Source organism: Ovis aries, chromosome 19, assembly GCF_016772045.2.
Source record: "Ovis aries strain OAR_USU_Benz2616 breed Rambouillet chromosome 19, ARS-UI_Ramb_v3.0, whole genome shotgun sequence".
Lineage (NCBI taxonomy): Eukaryota > Metazoa > Chordata > Mammalia > Artiodactyla > Bovidae > Ovis > Ovis aries.
Window position 1 is genome coordinate 59,618,640 of NC_056072.1, and position 18,131 is coordinate 59,636,770.

General features: G+C 57.2%; 1 protein-coding gene across 4 annotated transcripts in view; it reads left to right on the forward strand.

The window, feature by feature from the left end:
* Positions 1-18,131, forward strand: part of MGLL (monoglyceride lipase) — a 116,528-nt gene that overhangs the window by 20,615 nt on the left and 77,782 nt on the right. For 2 of the 4 annotated variants that reach the window (XM_012100294.5, XM_012100296.5), the window contains exons 1-2: positions 9,117-9,592; positions 10,064-10,208. In XM_012100294.5, the coding sequence (XP_011955684.1) occupies positions 9,583-9,592; positions 10,064-10,208 (155 nt within the window). In that variant the 5' untranslated portion in view covers positions 9,117-9,582. Of the gene's footprint in view, positions 1-8,821; positions 8,949-9,116; positions 9,593-10,063; positions 10,209-18,131 lie in introns of those variants that run through there. The other 2 variants (XM_015102506.4, XM_060402710.1) reach the window with 2 other exon arrangements.

Sequence of the window (18,131 nt, forward strand, 5' to 3'; positions counted from 1 at the left end):
TGGCTTTTGATTGAGAAAACTGATAAACAGCTTTTAATATTGTGATTTTGCAGCTGTTAGTCACTTAATACCCTCGTATCATGACTGGTCAATGGAAATCTACATCACCGAAACTCTGATTTAATAAACCTGTCATCACTTTATTTTTTTATTTTTTATTTTTTTTTTTCTGTCATCACTTTTAAACATCCAGGTGCATATCAGAATTATCTTGGAATTTTTTGAAAAATGCAAATTCCCAGGCATTGCTTTTTTTCCTCCAGAGCTCCAGATCTGTTTCTAATGACCAGCCACGTTTAGAAGCACCTACTATGTGGTCATCTTCCACTTTTGTCTAGTTTGTTCCGCTTTTTCTATTTTATATTCAGTGGCCCTATAATGTGTTTTCTAATTGCTCCATCTCTTTTTTTTTTAATGTTCTTGCTCAAGCTTTTGTCAAGCACAGTAGAAACCCTTTTGTATACATATACGTAAATAGTACGTATACTATATATATTATAGAAAACTTAAGAATTTTTGCCTAACTGAAAAATTTGTGACATTTTGATTCCACTTGTTTGACTTCGTGTGAATAGAATGCTAAATTTCTAAATTAAAGAGAGAGATACAGACAAGCAACAAAGGTTTATGGCCCAAGGAACTATAGTGAACGTCTCGTAATAGCCTGTAATGGAAAATAACCTCAACAATAATAAATGTCCCCTTACTGTGTACCTAAAACACTGTAAGTCAGCTATGCTTCATAAGATATGTATCTATGAAGGAAAAACTTTAAATAGAGAGAAAACAAAAGAGGTTTAGACTTGGAACCATTGAACCCACGTTTCGGGCTCCACTGTGTTGAAAGAGAAGGGACTCTGTAAGAGTGGAAGGGGCAGATATAATGGGGAACCAGTCACATCACGGAATTTATGTCACCCCAGAAACTGTGGCTTAAAGCAGCTGCCAGTCATCGGGCGTGTGACTCAGAGTGTCCCGGCCAGGCTCCCCCGGGCACATGGGCAGCCACAGGTCAGCAGGGCACAGCTGCCGGTGAGCTGGCAGCCTCCTCCAAGCGCCTCGCCCTCCATGCTCTGTGACTCTCCCTCCTGGAGCTGCCCGAGCTGGTCGACACAGCAGCGGGAAGCGAGAGAGGCGGGGCGCCTGGCGCTCTTTCCAGCGCATTCTATCGGGCAGGGCGGCTGGTGGGGCCCGGCTGATCCAGGGCAGGGGAGCAGGGCAGTCTCAGTGCAGGTGGCGGGGGCGCCGAGCAGCCTCCCCGGGGCTGTTGCTGCCACAAACCCTCACGCCCACCGAGGACAAGCTTCCTGGGCTGTGTGCTGGGCAGCCGCGCCCGCAGTTGGTCCTGCCTCTTTAAGGAGCCCCTAGAAATTCAGTTACTCTCAGGCCCCTGTGCCGCCCTGCCTACTCCCTCCCTTCCTCCGGCAGAGGTTTCCAGGCTCTTCCGCCCTCCTCAGCCCTCAGGGGTGTGTCTGGAAGGTCACACAGGAGCCTGCAGGACCGTTACCTCTGGGGCAGCAGTGGGAAGGAGGCGCGCCCTGCCCTGACAGCGCGTCGGTTCTCATCAGCATTTTATAGATAGCTGTATTTGGCATTTCTGGCGGCATGGGCCTTCGTGGCCGCGCGGGGTTTGCTCTGGCTGTGGCGGCACGGCCTCTCCTTGTGGGGGGCTTCTCTTTCCAGGGAGCACAGGCTCAGAGGCGGCGGCGGACGGGCTCCATTGTTCCCCAGCGTGTGAGATCTTCCGGATCAGGGACTGAACCCGGGTCTCCTGCACCGGCAGGCAGGCTCTTTATCCCTGAGCCGCCGGGGAAGCCCATGTTGGCGTTTCTCACACGTGACCTTGTATGCCTCAGCTTAGAAATGGCGAGATAGTAGAGATATCAGAGTGGAAGGTGCCGCTCTGAGTCCTTGACCTTCACTGTTTGCTCCATTCAGCCCCCAGGACCCACCTGCCCCGAGTCGTGTCGCTGAGGTCAGCACCCTGAGCTCCGAGCCCAGGCTGGCAGGCCCCGGTCCCCGACTTCGCCCCCGCGCGCCGCCTCCTCTGGTTCCCTGGAAGCGTGCCGCCGCTTTCCTCCGCCTGCCACCTCACCTGTGCCCCGCTCACCTCCTGGCTCAGCTCAGGCTGCCTCCTGCCCCGATTACCCGCGACCTGGGCTCCCTCCAGGACCGCGCGTGACCTCCTGTTGCCGGGTCTGTTGGCCACACCCCAGGCCTCCTGGCTGCCCCCTGGACGGCGGCGTTGGACTCTGTTGGTCCTTTCCTCTCGCAGCACCTTTGGATTCCCTGAGATGACCCAGGGCCTCCTCTGTCTCCATCAGCTTTGCAAACGGTCCCCCCACCGCATCACGTTTCCCTCCGGCCCACGTTTCCTGGACGATATGCTCCATCTCACGTACGCAGTTGCTTCCCGCCGTCTGAGGCTCATTCTGCACCTGCCGCTGCCGTCAGGTCGCTTCCTGGACGTCCCAGAGAACCCGAAGTGGCTGGAATGGTCACCTCAGCCTCAAGACCTGCGCTTCCTTCTTTCTGCTCCAATCCGGAAAAACGGACCAGAGACCTTAGGACTGGCTCTTCTGGAGGCAGGCGTGGCAGAGGGGCTGGCGAAGGGGCAGGTGCTTGTATCACAGGAAATCAAAAGCCCAAGAGATGGGTTCCAAGGCAGCACGGAGGTGACAGGGGGGAAGACTCAGTGAAGCGGGAGACAGACACTAGGAACTGTCCCTTCTGGACAACAAGAGAGAAAACAGACGGGAAAAGAGCGAGCAGTGTCTGGAGCTGCTCTGGGACCCACGGAACTGTAATGAGAAGCCTGACATCCATCGGGCTTCCAGGTGGCTCGGGGGTGGGGAATCCACCTGCTAAGGCAGGAGCTGCTGGCTCAGTCCCTGGGTCGGGAAGATCCCCTGTGGCAGCCTGCTCCAGCGTTCCTGCCTGGAGAACCCCACAGACAGACGAGCCTGGCGGGCTACAGCCCATGGGGTCGCAGAGAGTCGGACACGACTGAGTGCCTAAACCGCAGCAAGAGTCGCGTCATCGGAGTCCCAGAGAGAGAGGAGAGAAGACGGGGGCTGAAGAGAATCGAGGCTGAAATGCACCAGACTCGCCAGGAGACGAAAGGAGCACATCCAAGCGACCGAGCAAAGTCCAGACGCTACGCGCCCGCAGAGACCCAGGCTAGGGCCCGCGCTCACCAAACCCTAAGGACTAACGGCAAGAGGCCTGCCAGCAGCGAGAGGGAAGCGAGGTGCTGTGTGTAAGAGAAACAGCCCGCAGGACAATGGGTATCTCCAGATTCCACGAGGACAGAGGAGGGTGGACAACCGCTTTCAAGCGCTGAAAGACAAGAACTGTGAACCAGAACCTGACTTCCAGCAAACACACCCTTCAGGAGCGAAGGAGAATCAAGACAGTTTCAAATGAAGGGATGTTAATCGAATTTTTTTTTCCCCCAGAAAACCTATCCTCAAAGAATGGCTAAAGGGAGTTCTCTAAACAGAAACAAAATGATTTAAAAAAAAATGATCCTCAGACTACCAGGAAGGAATAAAGACTATGGTGAGCAAGAATGTGAGGAGATAAAGTAGGCTTTACTTTTCCTCTTGAGTTTTCTAAATTCCATCTGACGAGCAAAGCAAAAATTATAACAATCTGATGTGGTTCTCAATGTACGCAGAGGAAATATTTGACAATTGTAGTATAAATGGGGCAGAGTGAATGGATATAAGGAGATACTAGGTTTTTCTGTTTCACTGAAACTGGTAAATGACATCAGCCTTGATCTCTGTGTGTGAGTGTGTACGTCTATGTGTGTGCATACAAGTATATCCAGTCTTGGAGCAGCCGCTGAAAGTTTATACAGAGACACTCAAACACAGTATAGACAAGTAAAAATAGAACTGTAAAAAGATCCTGTTCCAGTAACCCACAGGAGGGCATGAAAAAAGACAACGAAATGAAAAACAGCGATAACGGAAAACGAGTTAACAGTCCTCACAGTAAACGTTCTAAACATACCGATTAGGAAACAGATTAGCAGCCTTTTTGTTGTTGTCGGCCACGTGGCATTTGGGATTTTAATTCCCCGACCGGGGTTAGAACCGGCACCAGCTGCATTGGAAGGGCAGAACCTTGCCATGGGACCACCAATGAGACGGTGACAGGCTTCATTTTCCTGGGCTCCAAAAATCACTGCAGATGGTGACTGCAGCCATGAAGTTAAAAGATGCTTGCTCCTTGGAAGAAAAGTTATGACAAACCTAGACAGCGTATTAAAAAGCAGAGACATTACTTTGCTGACAAAGGTCCATCTAGGCAAAGCTTTAGTTTCCCCGTAGTCATGTACAGGTATGAGAGTTGGATCATAAAGGAAGCTGAGCCCAAAGAATTAATTCTTTCAAACTGTGGTGTTGGAGAAGATCCTCGAGAGTCCCTTGGACTGCAAGGAGATCCAACCAGTCGGTCCTAAAGGATATCAACCCTGAATATTCATTTGGGGGGCTGATGATGAAGCTCCAGTACTTTGGCCACCTAATACAAAGAGCCGACTCGTTTGAAAAGACCGTGATGCTGGGAAAGATTGAGGGCAGGAGGAGAAGGGGACGACAGAGGATGAGCTGGTTGGATGGCATTGCTGACTCAATGGACGTGAGTTTGAGCAGACGCCAGCATGGGGGGACAGGGAGGCCTGGCGTGCTGCCATCCATGGGGTCGCAGAGTCGGACACGACTGAGCAAGTGAACAACAACAACAAGCAGGGAAGTTTCCAGAAAGACTGATTTTGAAATGACTCAGCTCTGTTGCCTGTAAGAAACTCACTTAAAATGGGAAGACAGTCTACATGGAAAATCCCAAGAAAGCTACAAACAAACAACAAACACCTCCTGAATCTAATGAGCGAGCCCAGCAAGGCCAAAGGACGCAGAGTCAACATCCAAAAATCAGTTGCATTTCCAATCACTGGAAGTGAACCCACAGAAACCAAAATTCAAAATACATTTAACTGTCACTTCACTACATCTACAATTATTTGAAAAAAGGTGTAAATTTGACAAAACATGTACAAACTCATATACTGAGAGCCATACCGCACTGAGCGAGGCGAAAGGCCTGCGGAAATGGAGGGGCAGTCCACGTTCCTGGATTGAAAGAATCAGCACCGCAGAAGTACCAACCCTCAGGAAGCTGGCATGCATGTTTAACAGAGTTCCTACCAGAGTCCTGCCAAGATTTTTTACAGGCATGGACAAGATTGTTCAAGAATGTACATCGGAAGGTAAAGGAACTTTTCTTTAGCTTAAGAAATTATAAATAAGCCTAAGGTGGGAGGAATCCATTTGAAGACTTAAGGAATCAATAGATACAATATTGATGACTGGGAGGTGCTGATAAAGAAATAGACGCAGACCCACGGGCCAGAATAGAGAATTCAGAAATAGATCTAATGGGTTTGGCAAAGGACGCAAAGCAATTCAAGGCTTGTTGGGGAGGCAGCCTATTCTGCGGATTGTGCTGGAGCAGTTGGACAACAGAAAAAAGAACGAAAACACTGGTCTTAATCTCACACCGTATACAACAGTTAGGCCAGCCTAGATGAGAGGCTGAGATGGGAAACAGAAAGGGAAACGCAGGAGAAAGCCGTCAGGTGTGGCACTTGGCAAAGCACTTTTAGGCTTGACTCCAAAAGCACATCCCATAAATAAAACACTTAGGAACTATGCTTTATAAACATGAAAACTTTTACTTTGTAAAAGACCATGTTAACGGTTGAAAAGGCAAGCCACAAGTGAAAATATTTGCAGATCACATAGCCAACAAAGGGTTAGTGTCTAAAATACATAAAGAACTCTCAGGACTCAACAGTAAAAACAAAAAGTCCAATTAGAAAACGGCCAAAAGCCATGGGGGAGCATTTCAATAAACTGGATATATAGATGGCGACTAAGTCTATGAAAGGTAATCAGCAACGTGAGTCATTCGTTATCATCGTTTAGTGACAAATTCACATCTGACTCTTTGTGACCCTGTGGGCTGTAGCCCGGCAGGCTCCTCTGTCCATGGGATTCTCCAGGCAAGAACGCTGGGGTGGGTTGCCATGCCCTCCTCCAGGGGATCTTCCCGGCCCAGGGATTGAACCCGCGTCTCCTGCTTCGGCGGGTGGATTCCTCACCACTGAGCCACCTGGTAGGCCCGCCATGAGCCATCAGACAGATGCAGATTAAAACCATAATGAGATACTACTGCATATCTAACCGGCAAAACAGAAGCGAAAAATAGAGAGACCCTGCATGCTGACGGAGGGTGCTGAGAGACTGAATCTCTAGCGTGTTTCTGGTGGGAATAAGAAATGGCACAACCATGTCTGCTCTGAAACACATTTCAGAGCAATCGCTAACAAAACCCAACAGGCAACTTCCATAGGGCCCAGGAGTGTAACTCCCATTTATCCCACAGAAAGAAAGATTTACATTCATGCGTGAATATTTACAGAAGCTTCATTCCTAGCAGCCAGACACCGAAGCAACCTAGATGCCGTTCATGCGGAACAATGCGGTACGTCCGTCCGTCCCGTCGGATCCTGCACGGCAACCTGGAAATGCTGAAAGACAAGTGAATCCTAAGAGGTTACACGCTGTGCGATTCAACTGCTGAAACTCCTTGAAATCACAAAGTGTTACAGCTGGAGAATGTCGTAAAGTGCCTGCCAGGGCTTATGGAGGGAATCGGGACAGGAGAGAAGAGGGTGTCACCACAGGGACCTTTGTGGGGATGGAAGGCTATGCGGTTTGTCAACATCCACTTCCCCCTTGCGCTGCTGCCCTAGAGTTTTGCAAGACTTTCTCACTGGAACAAAGGGTGCGCACCATCTCTCTATTATTTCTGAATCGAATCTATGTTAATGTAGTTGAATACAAGTCTATAACCTTCTCAGAGTAAAAAGTTTAACTAAAAAAGCTGATAGAGAACGGCGCAATCTCACCCATCCCCCAGAGCCCCACCCCCCCGACAACCCCCACGGCCTCGTTTCTGTTGGTAAGCGAGCTAGGAGAAGCTAGTGGAGAACAGAGCAGTTTTATCTTTCTTAAGTTTTGACTGTCCTGGGCCCTGGTTGCTGCGTGGGCTTTCTTCTGTCGTGGTGAGCGGGCTTCTCATTGAAGCGGCTTCTCTTGTTGCAGGGCAACACGGGCACACGGGCACATGGGCACACGGGCTTCAGTAGTTGTGATACCCAGGCTCAGAAGTTTCGGTTCCCAGGCTCCAGGCGCAGGCTCAGTAGCTGTAGCGCATGGGCTTAGCAGCTTAGATGTGGGATCTTCCTAGCCCAGGAAGGTGAACTCTTCCACGGAGCCGCCTGGGAAGCCCTCCCCAAGCTTGGAACCCCCATTTCCACTGGAGTTCTGTGAACAACTGTTCCCCAGACTTCCACACTGTGTATGTAAAGTCCTGAAATGCCGGTAGCCCAGCTGGTGAAGAATCCGCCTGTGACGCAGGAGACCCCACTTTAGTCCTGGGTCGGGAAGACCTGCTGGAGAGAGGACAGGCCACCCACTGCACCATTCTTGGCCTGCCCTGGTGGCTCGGCTGGGAAAGCATCCGCCTGCAATGCAGGAGACCCGGTTCGATCGCTGGGTTGGGAAATCCCCTGGAGAAGGGAAAGGCTACACACTCTAGTATTCTGGCCTGGAGAATTCCATGGGCAGAGGAGTCTGATGGGCTGCAGTCCATGGGGTCAGAGTTGGACACAACTGAGCGACTTTCACTTGACTTCACATTAAAGGGGGCTTGGTGTGCTTTGGGGTCCCCCAAAACGTCCCTCGGGCCCCAGCCTGGCTGGGATGAATTCCAGTCCAGGTACCAGCCATGTGCCAGCCCCTGGCTCCCTGCGTGGACTCGGCCGCCTCCAGAACTGGCCTTGCCTGGGGCCTGTGGCTTGGCCAGCCCCCTCCGTCAGAGGCCTGCGGCCTGCCACCAGGCAGGGCTCACACCCCAGCTGTTGTTTCAGCTAGCTCGTAGGCCCTGAGCAGCCGGGGCCTCCCCACACACGGGCCGTGTGACTCTGGAGGACAGCGGCTCTTTCCAGCACTGCTGTGGCGTCAACTTGTTTGTGACCGGGGGAAGGATGCGGGGGAGGTCACTGTGAGCAGGGCACACCTGACCGTCCTGGGGGCAGAGGTCCTGTCCTGGGCGGCCGGTGAAGAGACCAAGGCTCCCGGGGCGAGCGTCGGAGCTGGCGCTGGGCCCAGAGGGATCTAGGCTCTGGTCCAGCTGCCCCCACCCCACCCCCACCTGCCTCGTGGACAGCTGCACCCAAGGGTGTTCAGAGCGTCCCTGGCCTGTGCCTGACCCTGAGGCTTTGTGTGTCCCCCAGGGAGGGTCTCTGGGGCCAGGCCTGCCCTTTTTGGCCTGGCCCCCACCTCCTGGAAATTGTGCAGAAGTCCCCCTACCGCCCCCCAGCTTTTGATGTGTGTCTGCCTGTGTGGGGTGTGTGTGTCTGTGTCCGAGTCTCTCTGTGTTCCTTTTTATGCGTGTTGCGTGGGTCTGTGTGTCCATCTGCGTGCCCTGAGTGTGTACGCGGTGTCCACGTGTGTGATTCCGGAGGGGGGACGCCCGGGCGCCTGTGTCGCCCCTGCATGCGTGTCTGTGCGGCGGGTGTGCGCGCGAGGTGTGTGCGCGCGTGGGTGTGGCGTGTCCTCCCGCAGCGCGGCTGTTCGGGGCGCGCCAGTCCCCCGGGCGCCACCCCGGGGCGCGGCCGGCGGGGAGGAGCGCGCGGCGGGCGGGCCGGCCGCACACGTGGGCCCGGCGCCGCCTCCCGCGGCCCAGCCCCGGCCGCCCCCGCCGGGAGGGAGCCGGGATAAGTGGCGGCGCGGACGCCGCGCCCTGTCTCCGGAGCGGCGGCGCGCAGCTCTCGGTCCCGCCGCAGACGAGGACTCGGCGCCCGTGGCCCGGTAACTGCCCGAGTCCCCGCCCCGAGCCGTCCCTGTCCCCCGGGGGCGGCCGCCCCGCGGCCCGCGGCCCCCGCGGCCCCGCGCTCGGCGTGGGCTCCCGCGCCTCTGTGCGCGTGTGCACGGGCGCGCGCGTGTCTGCGTGTGCCCGGCGCGTGCGCCCCGCTCCCTGGCGGCGGCCCCGAACCAACTTGTCGCCGCCGTCGACTCCGCGTCCGCGTGTCCGTCCCCCGCAGGCAGCCCTGCCGGCGGGCTGCGCTCCTGGCGCCGGCGGACGCGGGCAGGCGGCAAAGTTTTTGGGGGAGCCTGGCTGAGTTTCCTGGGGGACCCGCGCTCGTGCGCGTCCGGGGTGGGGGTCTGGGCGCGCGGAGCTGGTGCCCTGGCCGCCCCCCGGGGGCCCTTCTCCCACCGCGGGGGCTCGTTTCGGAAGAGGGGTGCGGGGCCGGTGCTGCGTGGCTCCGCCCGCTCGCGGGGGGCAGCCCTGGGCTCCGCGCTCCTGAAGCCAGGCGGGGGCCGGCGCGGGCGCTGGCTGGGCAGCTGGGGAAGCGCGGGGGCGCCCCCCGCCTGGGTGAGGGGGCTGCCCGGGCTGGTCTGGGCTCGGGGCTGTGTGCCGGCGGACCGCAGGAGGACGGACGTGATGCAGACAGGTTTGCGGCGGCACCTTTAGAATTTCGGGCAGAAGGAATCAGCCGGAGCGTCATCCACCCCGTGACCGCGCCCCTGTGAAACTTCCTTGGGGGTTTTCGCAGGGATGGGTGTTTTGCAGCTGGCTCTTTATGCCCACAGGGCTGACTGTCATCTCCACTTGATTACAGCTAAAATAGTCCTTAAGATGAAGTTTCCTGAAATGATGTAAAATAAACACAGATGGGGGGGGGGGAGAAAGCTGTAATGAGGCACTTAAAAGATAAAGTGAGCATTTTTCTTAAGAACAAATGGGGTTTTCAGTATTAAATATATGTGTCTGTAAAATTTTTGAAATGGAAGGGTTTTTTTTTTTTTTTTTTAAAGCAAACTGCTTTAAAAAAACGTTAGTGACTCTGAACAAGGTCTCCCTCCTGCTGTCTGTGTGCTCTGGCGTCTCTCTGACCTTGTGCCGTTCCCTGCTTCCTTCCCAGCACCTGAAGATCCTTTCAGAATGCCAGAGGAACGTTCCCCCAGGCTGACCCCACAGAACGTCCCCTACCGGGACCTCCCTCACCTGGTCAACGCTGACGGACAGCACCTCTTCTGCCGGTACTGGAAACCCTCAGGCGCGCCCAGGTCAGTCTGCCCCCCACCCACAGTGATGCTGAGGTTGGCCCCCAGGAGCATCAGGGGTCCTGCCCCCTCCCCCTTCCTATGTGGCTCCTGTGAGGCCACTTTCTCCACGGCCTACTTCTCATGCCGTTTGAACACTGAGCCCAGCAGGCTAACAGAGCTGAGGGCTTATGCTTCATCTTTTTTAAAATTAAGAAGCAGGAGTTCTATTTCAAATATGACAAGTAGGATGTGAGTTCTACCGTATGGCGGTTTTCACAGGACTTTATTTTTTGTGCTGGAGTTGATTTCCTGTTGTGCAGACATGCCTTTAAAATCCAACCCGACAGTGACCGAAAACCACCTGATCAGATAAAATCAAAATGATGTGTCTATATAGTAACTTTTGTTCTCTGTCCGGTTTGACTGTGAGCCTCAGAGGGTGTGATTCGTGTGTCGGAGAAGGGAGGGGGGTCTGCCTGTCTCCTGATGTCTTGCTAGCTCAGTTGCTTGGTACATTTCCCGTCAGGGATTATGTCTTGCTGTTAGAAACAGGCGTTGGGACGACACACAGTGAGACAGCTGGTCTCCTGCCACTTCCCTCCGCTTGCATGAAACGGGGAAGACCCTGCTTGTTTCTGTTGTTCAGGGAAGGAAACGATTTGGGGTAGCCAGCTGGCCTGGCAACCAGTGAACGTCTCCTGTTCCGCGGACATGTTACCTGCTCCAACAGGCCTCTGGTCCCCGGAGGCCCACGTGCGGTGTGGGGTATGGGCTGGGTTGCAAGATTCTGTCTCCTCACTGTTACCCAACCCAAGCACAGGTTTGAAATTCCTCCTCCGGCTTCAGCAAGGTGTGTATAGTCCAGGTAGCTCACATTCAAGACGCGAAAAGCAACAAGAAAGCAGAGACGTGAACTGTGAAGACTTGCTTTAGAGTCACAGCTTCAGGGCAGCTGGATAAACTGCTGTCAGTGGGCGGTTAATAGTCCTGAGGTCTGGCGCTGTCTTTCTTAAAGCTCTCCGGAGGAGAGCGCTGGAGGGGGCGCGGGTGGGTGTTGATGGGGCGGGCGAGGTCGGCAGGCGGCCGCAGGCTCCCTCTGGCTCACAGCGGCCCACTGTGGCTTTAACTTCTAACCACCCTGCGGTGCACGGCGCGTTTATTAGCTCAGAGTGCACAAAGACAGCGAAACTGCGAGCCTCAGACTTTGGGGGCTTCCTTCGTGGAGGGGGAGGCTGTCCTCACTGGAGGTCAGCGGGACAGAGAGCCCTCAGGCTTCCGACGGGGTGGGGCCGCCCTTCCTTGCGCTGTGCTGGCCTCCCGGTCTCCACCCCAGTGGCCTTGGGCCCACTTCCTTGCTTTTGCTCCAGTTAGCGTCGGCACCCGCCCCCCACCTCCGCCAGTTGTGTTTAAATCTCTTGGGGTCAGTGTTGATCTCCTGCTGGGAATGAGAATGGGGTGGGTGGGGGCCGCACTGGGGTTCCGGGCTTTGCCAGAGAGGCCCCCCACCCGCCTGCTCGTCTCCCCCCTCTCAGATGGTGCAGGTTCGTGAGCTTCCTTGGGGGGCAGGCCCCCCGGGTCGGAGGACCTTTAAAACCCATCCCCGCCAGTCCTGACCCCTCGGGAGGTCCTGGAGGCCCGGCGGTGACAGACGCTGCTGCACCCTGGGGGCCCGGAGGGATCAGGCCAGACTGAGTGGGGTGGGCGGGGGCGGCCTCAGGACAGAGTCTGTGCCCGCTGGTGGGGCCGCGTCTCTGCGCCTGGGCTCAGCTGCTGTGTCAGACTGACCGCCCTGCCCTCCTGCGGGTGGGCCACAGGCCTGCTGCTTCCGGAGCGGAGCGGCCCGCTGGGCTCAGCCTGCCCCTCCAGGGAGCACCCTCCAGGGTCTTACCCCGGGGTAGCTCAGAGTCTTCTGTGCTCCTATCCTCGGGGAAAATACCACCAAATGTCCCTTCTCTCAGCTCCTTTTTACAAATGTTTTTACAAATGTCCCAGGGAGGCCCTAGGGACCTCAGAAGCCCCTGCCTTATAGACGGTGCCTGATAGAGGGGTCTTAGTCATCTTGAGTCCGAGGCTGAAAGCCCACTTCTTGGTCACGCCAAGGCAGGTTTGTGCTTGTCTGGTGCAGAGCTTTGCGGTGACGGTGGATACTGACCGTCCTTAGGTTGCAGCAGAACGGGCTCCCGTGAGGTGGGTCTCGGGCCTGCTCTGGCCTCTGCACTGGTCTCTCAGACGTGATCTCAGGTTTATCTTCCAATCAGCCCGCGAGGCAGGTGCTGCCCTTGTGAGCCCTTTCAGAAGCTGGTCCAGCTGCATTTCGTCCACATTCCTCTGGTTCCAGTGAGCACAACAAGCCGTCCGTCCAAGGACTGTCTTCCTGATAAATTCTTGCGTGTTTTTGTTAGGATGAAGGTCACTCCTTACGGAAAGGAGTGATAGGATCTTTCATTGTGACTGTGCTCAGCAGTGTCCCCGTGGACCCCTCTGGCCATTTCCTCTTCCAGGGGGTCTTCCCTACCCAGGGATCAAACCCGCGTCTCCTTTCTTAACCACTGAGCCACTTGGGAAGCCAACAGGATCATTATTCTCCCTAATTCTTTGCTGGCAGTAGGGCAAAATATGATCTGTTCTGAAACCCCAAATCTTCTTGTGCCCCTGGGGACTGGCTGCCTTGTCGAGACTGGGAACTGTGGGATTTTTGAAACCCTGGCTCTGCGGCGGGGTTTCCCTGACGGTGTTCTCGGGGTCACGGAGCCGGCCGGGCGGGACGTGAGCTGCTCCGCCACGGCTCTCGTGCCCTGGGATGGTGTTTCACGCCTTCGGCTTCAGATTGCCACTCAGCCCGCCTGAAGGGCAGCTTTGAATCACCTCCTGAAGTGACTCAGCCGTCCTGGCCCCCGAGGACGGCTGACAGGCCAGCAGCGTCGGGGCCCCAGCGGTCTGACGGCTGCAGCGCCCGGTTGGATGGCTTGGCTCCGAGGAAGTCCTCCCTTGGTTCCGCCAGCTGAGGAGGGCTGTAGGGACGTGTGATCGCATGGCTGCAGACATCGGGGTGTTCAGGGCCCAGTGTGGACGCGTCACACCCGTCTGCCTGGGCCTGACTGGGCAGTCTGAAGCAGACCCTTGTAGGATAAAGGCTTGGATGCCCTGTGTCTCCCCTCCGAGCAGGGGCTTCATCGTGCCCAGCCTGCGCTCTGTCTCTGGGGAGCCCCCCGCCCCAACACCGTGGAGCCAAGCAGGCTCTCTTCCTGTTGGCTCATTGTTGCGACAGCTGGGGTCCCCGGGGGCCGCTTCAAAGAGCGCCATTCCTCCGCCGGCCGGGGGCCTGGTGCAGACACCCGGGTGACCCCCCCACCTTGAAACAGCTCCAGATCCGCGTCCCCTGCAGGGGCCCCTCAGCCCGGGACCCTGAGGCTCCTTTCGCCTTCCTGCCTTCTCGACGGGGTGGCCTTCCTCTGAAGGAGGGTGGCACGGCGTCCTTTCTGGAGCCTCCCTGTGGGCTCAGAGCCTTGGCCGCTGCTGGTGGGCCTGGAGTCCACAAGCTGAGGCCTCTACCTCCTCCCTCTCCGACGTGCCCTGCTCTGCCCTCGGTCATGCTGACCGCGTCTCCACGAGGCCCTCGGCGTCTGCCTTGGGAGTTGCGGCCAGAGCCGTCTCAGGACGCTTCCTCCCACCTATGCAGATTTACCTGAAGAAGAAGCAGCTCTTGCCGGGAGCTGGGATATATTTAAAGGCTGGAGAGCACCCTCCCTTCCTGCCGCCCTCGCACCGTCCTCCCATCAGCCACCAGCCCCTTGGGTCTGGCGCCTGGGGCTCTGGAGACGGAGCTCCTCCCGGCCAGCCAGGTGCAGGCATGGAGTGCGGAGCCTCTGCCATCCGGCTGGACCCCACTGCCCTCTGAGTCCCGTTCCCCTGGGTCAGCTCATCTCCGTCCTCCCCTCTGCCTCCGGTTTGCTCTCCGGGTTGTGTGCCCCCCGCGTAGGGTGTGGGCACCGTGCTCTGGGCGGTGCTCCCCGGGGTTCTGTGTGTCTGGGGGGGGGGGTCTGCCTCCCTGGGGCCCCTGCTGCTCCCGGTCCCTCGCGGCCCTCCGCCCTGAACTCCTACCACCTGTGTGACTGGGCATGACGCATCGCTGCCTTTGGTTGGCATGTCTCCAGGGCCAACCGAATCCCACCCCTTGTTTTCAGTCGCTCAGTCGTGTCTGACCCCATGGACTGCAGCGCGCCAGGCCTCCCTGTCCATCACCAACTCCTGGCATTTACTCAGACTCGTCAAGTCGGTGATCCCATCCAACCATCTCATCCTCTGTCGTCCCCTTCTCCTCCTGCCTTCAATCTTTCCCAGCATCAGGGTCTTTTCTAATGAGTCAGCTCTTCGCATCAGGTGGCCAAAGTACTGGGGTTTCAGCTTCAGCATCCGTCCTTCCAGTGAACACGCAGGGCTGATTTCCCTTAGGATGGACTGGTTGGATCTCTGTGCAGTCAAGGGTGTCCCATCCCTTAGGTTCCACCCCTTACTCGTCCCCGAAAGTGGCGCTAGGGGCCCAGTTCTGGGTGCATCCACTCTTCCCACTCAGCTGTGGTCATACTCCCGCCCAACAAGCCAGTCAGGAGTCACTGGTTTACTGATGCCGGGGAGCTGGCACCAGGGTGGGGAGACAGTGGTGACGATCTCTGCGTCTGAGGAAGAGGGAGTGGTTACCATACGAAGGGGAGGTACCTCGAGACCAGGGGGAGGGTGGTTCCCTGGTGGGTCAGTGGTCAAGAATCCACCTGTGGTGCCAGAGACCTGGGTTCCATCCCTGGGTCGGGAAGATCCCCTGGAGAAGGGAATGGCAACCCACTCCAGTAGTTTTGCCTAGAGAGCCCGATGGACAGAGGAGCCTGGCGGGCTGCAGTCCATGGAGTTGCAAAGAGTCAGACGGGACTGAGCGACTCTACGACACTAACCTAGAGACGGGACAGCTGCCAGGCGTGGTGCGAATTAGAAAAAGGGCTGCGTGGGGCCGGCACGGCCCCTCAGCTGGGAGGTTTGGTGAGCAGAGCGCAGGCTCCCGTTCACCCTTCCAGCCAGCACCCTTGAGCGATCTTGCTCCGGTAAGAAGGATTTGCAGGGCCGGGAACCACGGGAAGCTGGAGACGGGGAGAGGCCAGGCCCTGGGGTCCTGCTGGCTATGGGCAGGCTATGGGCTTGGGTTTGCGCCTTGGTGGGTGGGCAGCCATGGACCGCCTTCAGGCCCAAAAGTCGCGCAGTCGGGCTTGTGGCTTGAGCTCAGCTGGCAGGAGGTGTTTGCCGTGATGCAGGGTGCTGGCGAAGGGGGTGAGTCAGCTCCTCGAGGTGCTGGGGTCGGAGCTTGCCAGGTGGTGATGGAGGGTTCCCAGGGGCCTCCCCGGTGCACGGGGAACGTGGGGTCCCCTGCATAACACACCTTCAGCTCACTCTCCTCCAGAGACCCCGGGGCTTCTCTCTGATGGTGAGGACCTGTGGACCACCAGGCTGTGGGACCTCCCGCTGGAGCATCCCCGAGAAGCCAGTAAGCAAGCAGGGACCAGCGGGGCGGCCGGCAAGCCTCCCCAGTGAGATACCGACGTGGGGGGCGGTCAGTTTCCTGAAGGCCAGAGAGGAATCCTGTCTCCCTTTGTCTCCCCACCACAAGAATCAGAAAGGGCCTTAGACTTCTCTGAGTGGGCTCCTGATATTTCCACCTAAACGCGGAGCCCGTGGTCCTTACTCTGTATTGTACGGCAGCGACATGGTTTTTAGTCCCAGCTCTGCCTTCCAGTCCTACCTCAGCTTTCTCTTGCCTATTTTAAGAATTTCCCAAAGTTCCTTCCTCGTGGATGGAGCCGCCGGTCCTCCTCCTGGTGTCTCCGCCTTTGTTGCAGCAAACTGCCTGATGTTTAAATAGGGCATCTCTTCTGGGCTTTTTTTTTTAAGACTCTTCGAATAGCAGAGATCTTTTGATGGCGAGAGGACACTGCTGTTCTTGCAGCATTCTCGCAGTTGGTTTTTCCAACAGCTTCGTTAAGGCATAATTTTTTCCACTTGCTATAAGCATGTTCTGTGGATACAAGTCGGGCTTTGTTTTTCAGCGGAGTTGAGGAAAAAAAAAATTGCAAAATAAGCCGCTCCCTGAAAGGCGGCCATTGTCCACCGTTGTGCGTTGCTCAGCACCTTTTAGGTAGAGATGCCCATCCAGGCGCACTTTGTCCCCGAGCGCCAACGAAACGGCGCTTCTCCTGCCAACGGCCCTTCGTATGTGACTCTGCTGAGATTACAGTGTGACCCTTGTCCCACATTTAGGGTCAGCCAAGTCTTCCGCTGGGGGTGGCGCTTTCGTTTGCTTTCGTTTGCCTGCTCGCTGGGGTGGAGGTGGGGAGGCGGATTCAGTTCAGTTCAGTCACTCAGTCCTGTCCGACTCTTAGCGACCCCATGGACTGCAGCACGCCAGGCCTCCCTGTCCATCACCAACTCCTGGAGCTTGCTCAAACTCATGTCCATGGAGTCGGTGATGCCATCTGACCATCTCATCCTCTGCGGCCCCCTTCTCCTGCCTTCAGTCTTTCTCAGCATCAGGGTCTTTGCCAGTGAGTCAGCTCTTCACATCAGGTGGCCAAAGGACTGGAGTTTCAGCTTTAGCATCAGTCCTTCCAGTGAATATTCAGGACTGATTTCCTTTAGGATGGACTGGTTGGCTGCCTTACCTTCTGCAAAAAGGTTCAGAGGAGCTCTTACCGTGGAGCCGCCGCTTTGTCAGCGTAGGGAAGGAGGAGGGCAGGAGGGTGGCCAGGAGGGCAGCAGGAAAGAGAGCTTGTTCGGGAACTGCATCCTCAGGGGACGCCAGGGTGAAGGGGAACTGGGCCTTCCTTTCCTTGAGCAGAGTCCTCAGAAGGCTCTGCGGGCAGCATGGACACAGCGAAGGGACCCCTGTGCCCTTCAGGGTCTCAGGTCTGGGCTCGTGGGCACGGCCCCCGGAAAGCGGGTCTCAGAGGAAAGCTGACTGGAGGAGGGCCTGGGTCTCCGAGCTCTGAGAGTGCTTCTCAGCCCTGCTTTCGGGCCCCCGGTGCACACGCACGTCCCTGGCCCTGAGATCCGGGCCGCCCTCGGCGGGAGCTCAGAACTGTGTCTCCCCCGGGGACCCAGGTGTCTGAGCATGTGGCTGGCGGGGCTGCGCATGAGGGGACCCTCAGAGGCGTCGGGGCTTCCTGGGGGTGGTGGAGGCTTTAGGGGGTGGGCTCTGTGGACCTTGGAGAGCCACGGGACCTGAACGTCCCCCCTTGCTCGGAAAGCACGGTGGGCCGCCGCTCCCCAGCCCCTCAGGGTGGGGGCAGTCTGGGACCCCAAGGCTCAGTGCCAGCTGCGTCACCTATAGTGGGGAGACGGCGTCAGAGGGTGAGCGCGCCCCCGGGGGCTGGCACGGGCCGCAGGGGCATCCCCAGGGCTGGCATCCTTCGGCCCCGTGCCTCCCCGCTGTGGGTTAGACCCCGGGGCGGCTTTCCCAGGAGGCGTCCACAGACGTCCTGCTGGGGGCCGAGCTCTCCGAGGGCCTCCTGCTCCACGCTTCCCCCGAGGCCCGCCCCCGACTCTCCATCTGGGCGGTCCTCTTTTCAGTGCTGCGAAGCGTGCGGGCGCCTCTGCGGAGACCAGGGAGGCTGAGGACAAGGGCAGCCCGACCTCAGGAAGATGCAGGAGACTGACGTAGGACCCGGGGGTGCTGCGGGGCCCAAGGGAGCCCGGGAGGCCTCGAGAAACGGGCAGCAGAGGATGTGGGCTGGGAGGGCTCCACGCGGAGCGGGGAGGAGGAAAGACGGGAAGGAGGGGAGGACCCGGAGCAGGGGCCGGGGGCTCGGGTCCGGCTGGCCTGGTCTCAGCAGGGCGGTTTGCCCCGGGCCATCCGCGTGGCCGGACTAGAGATGAGGGGCCCTGCTTGGGAAGCACGGCCTTTAG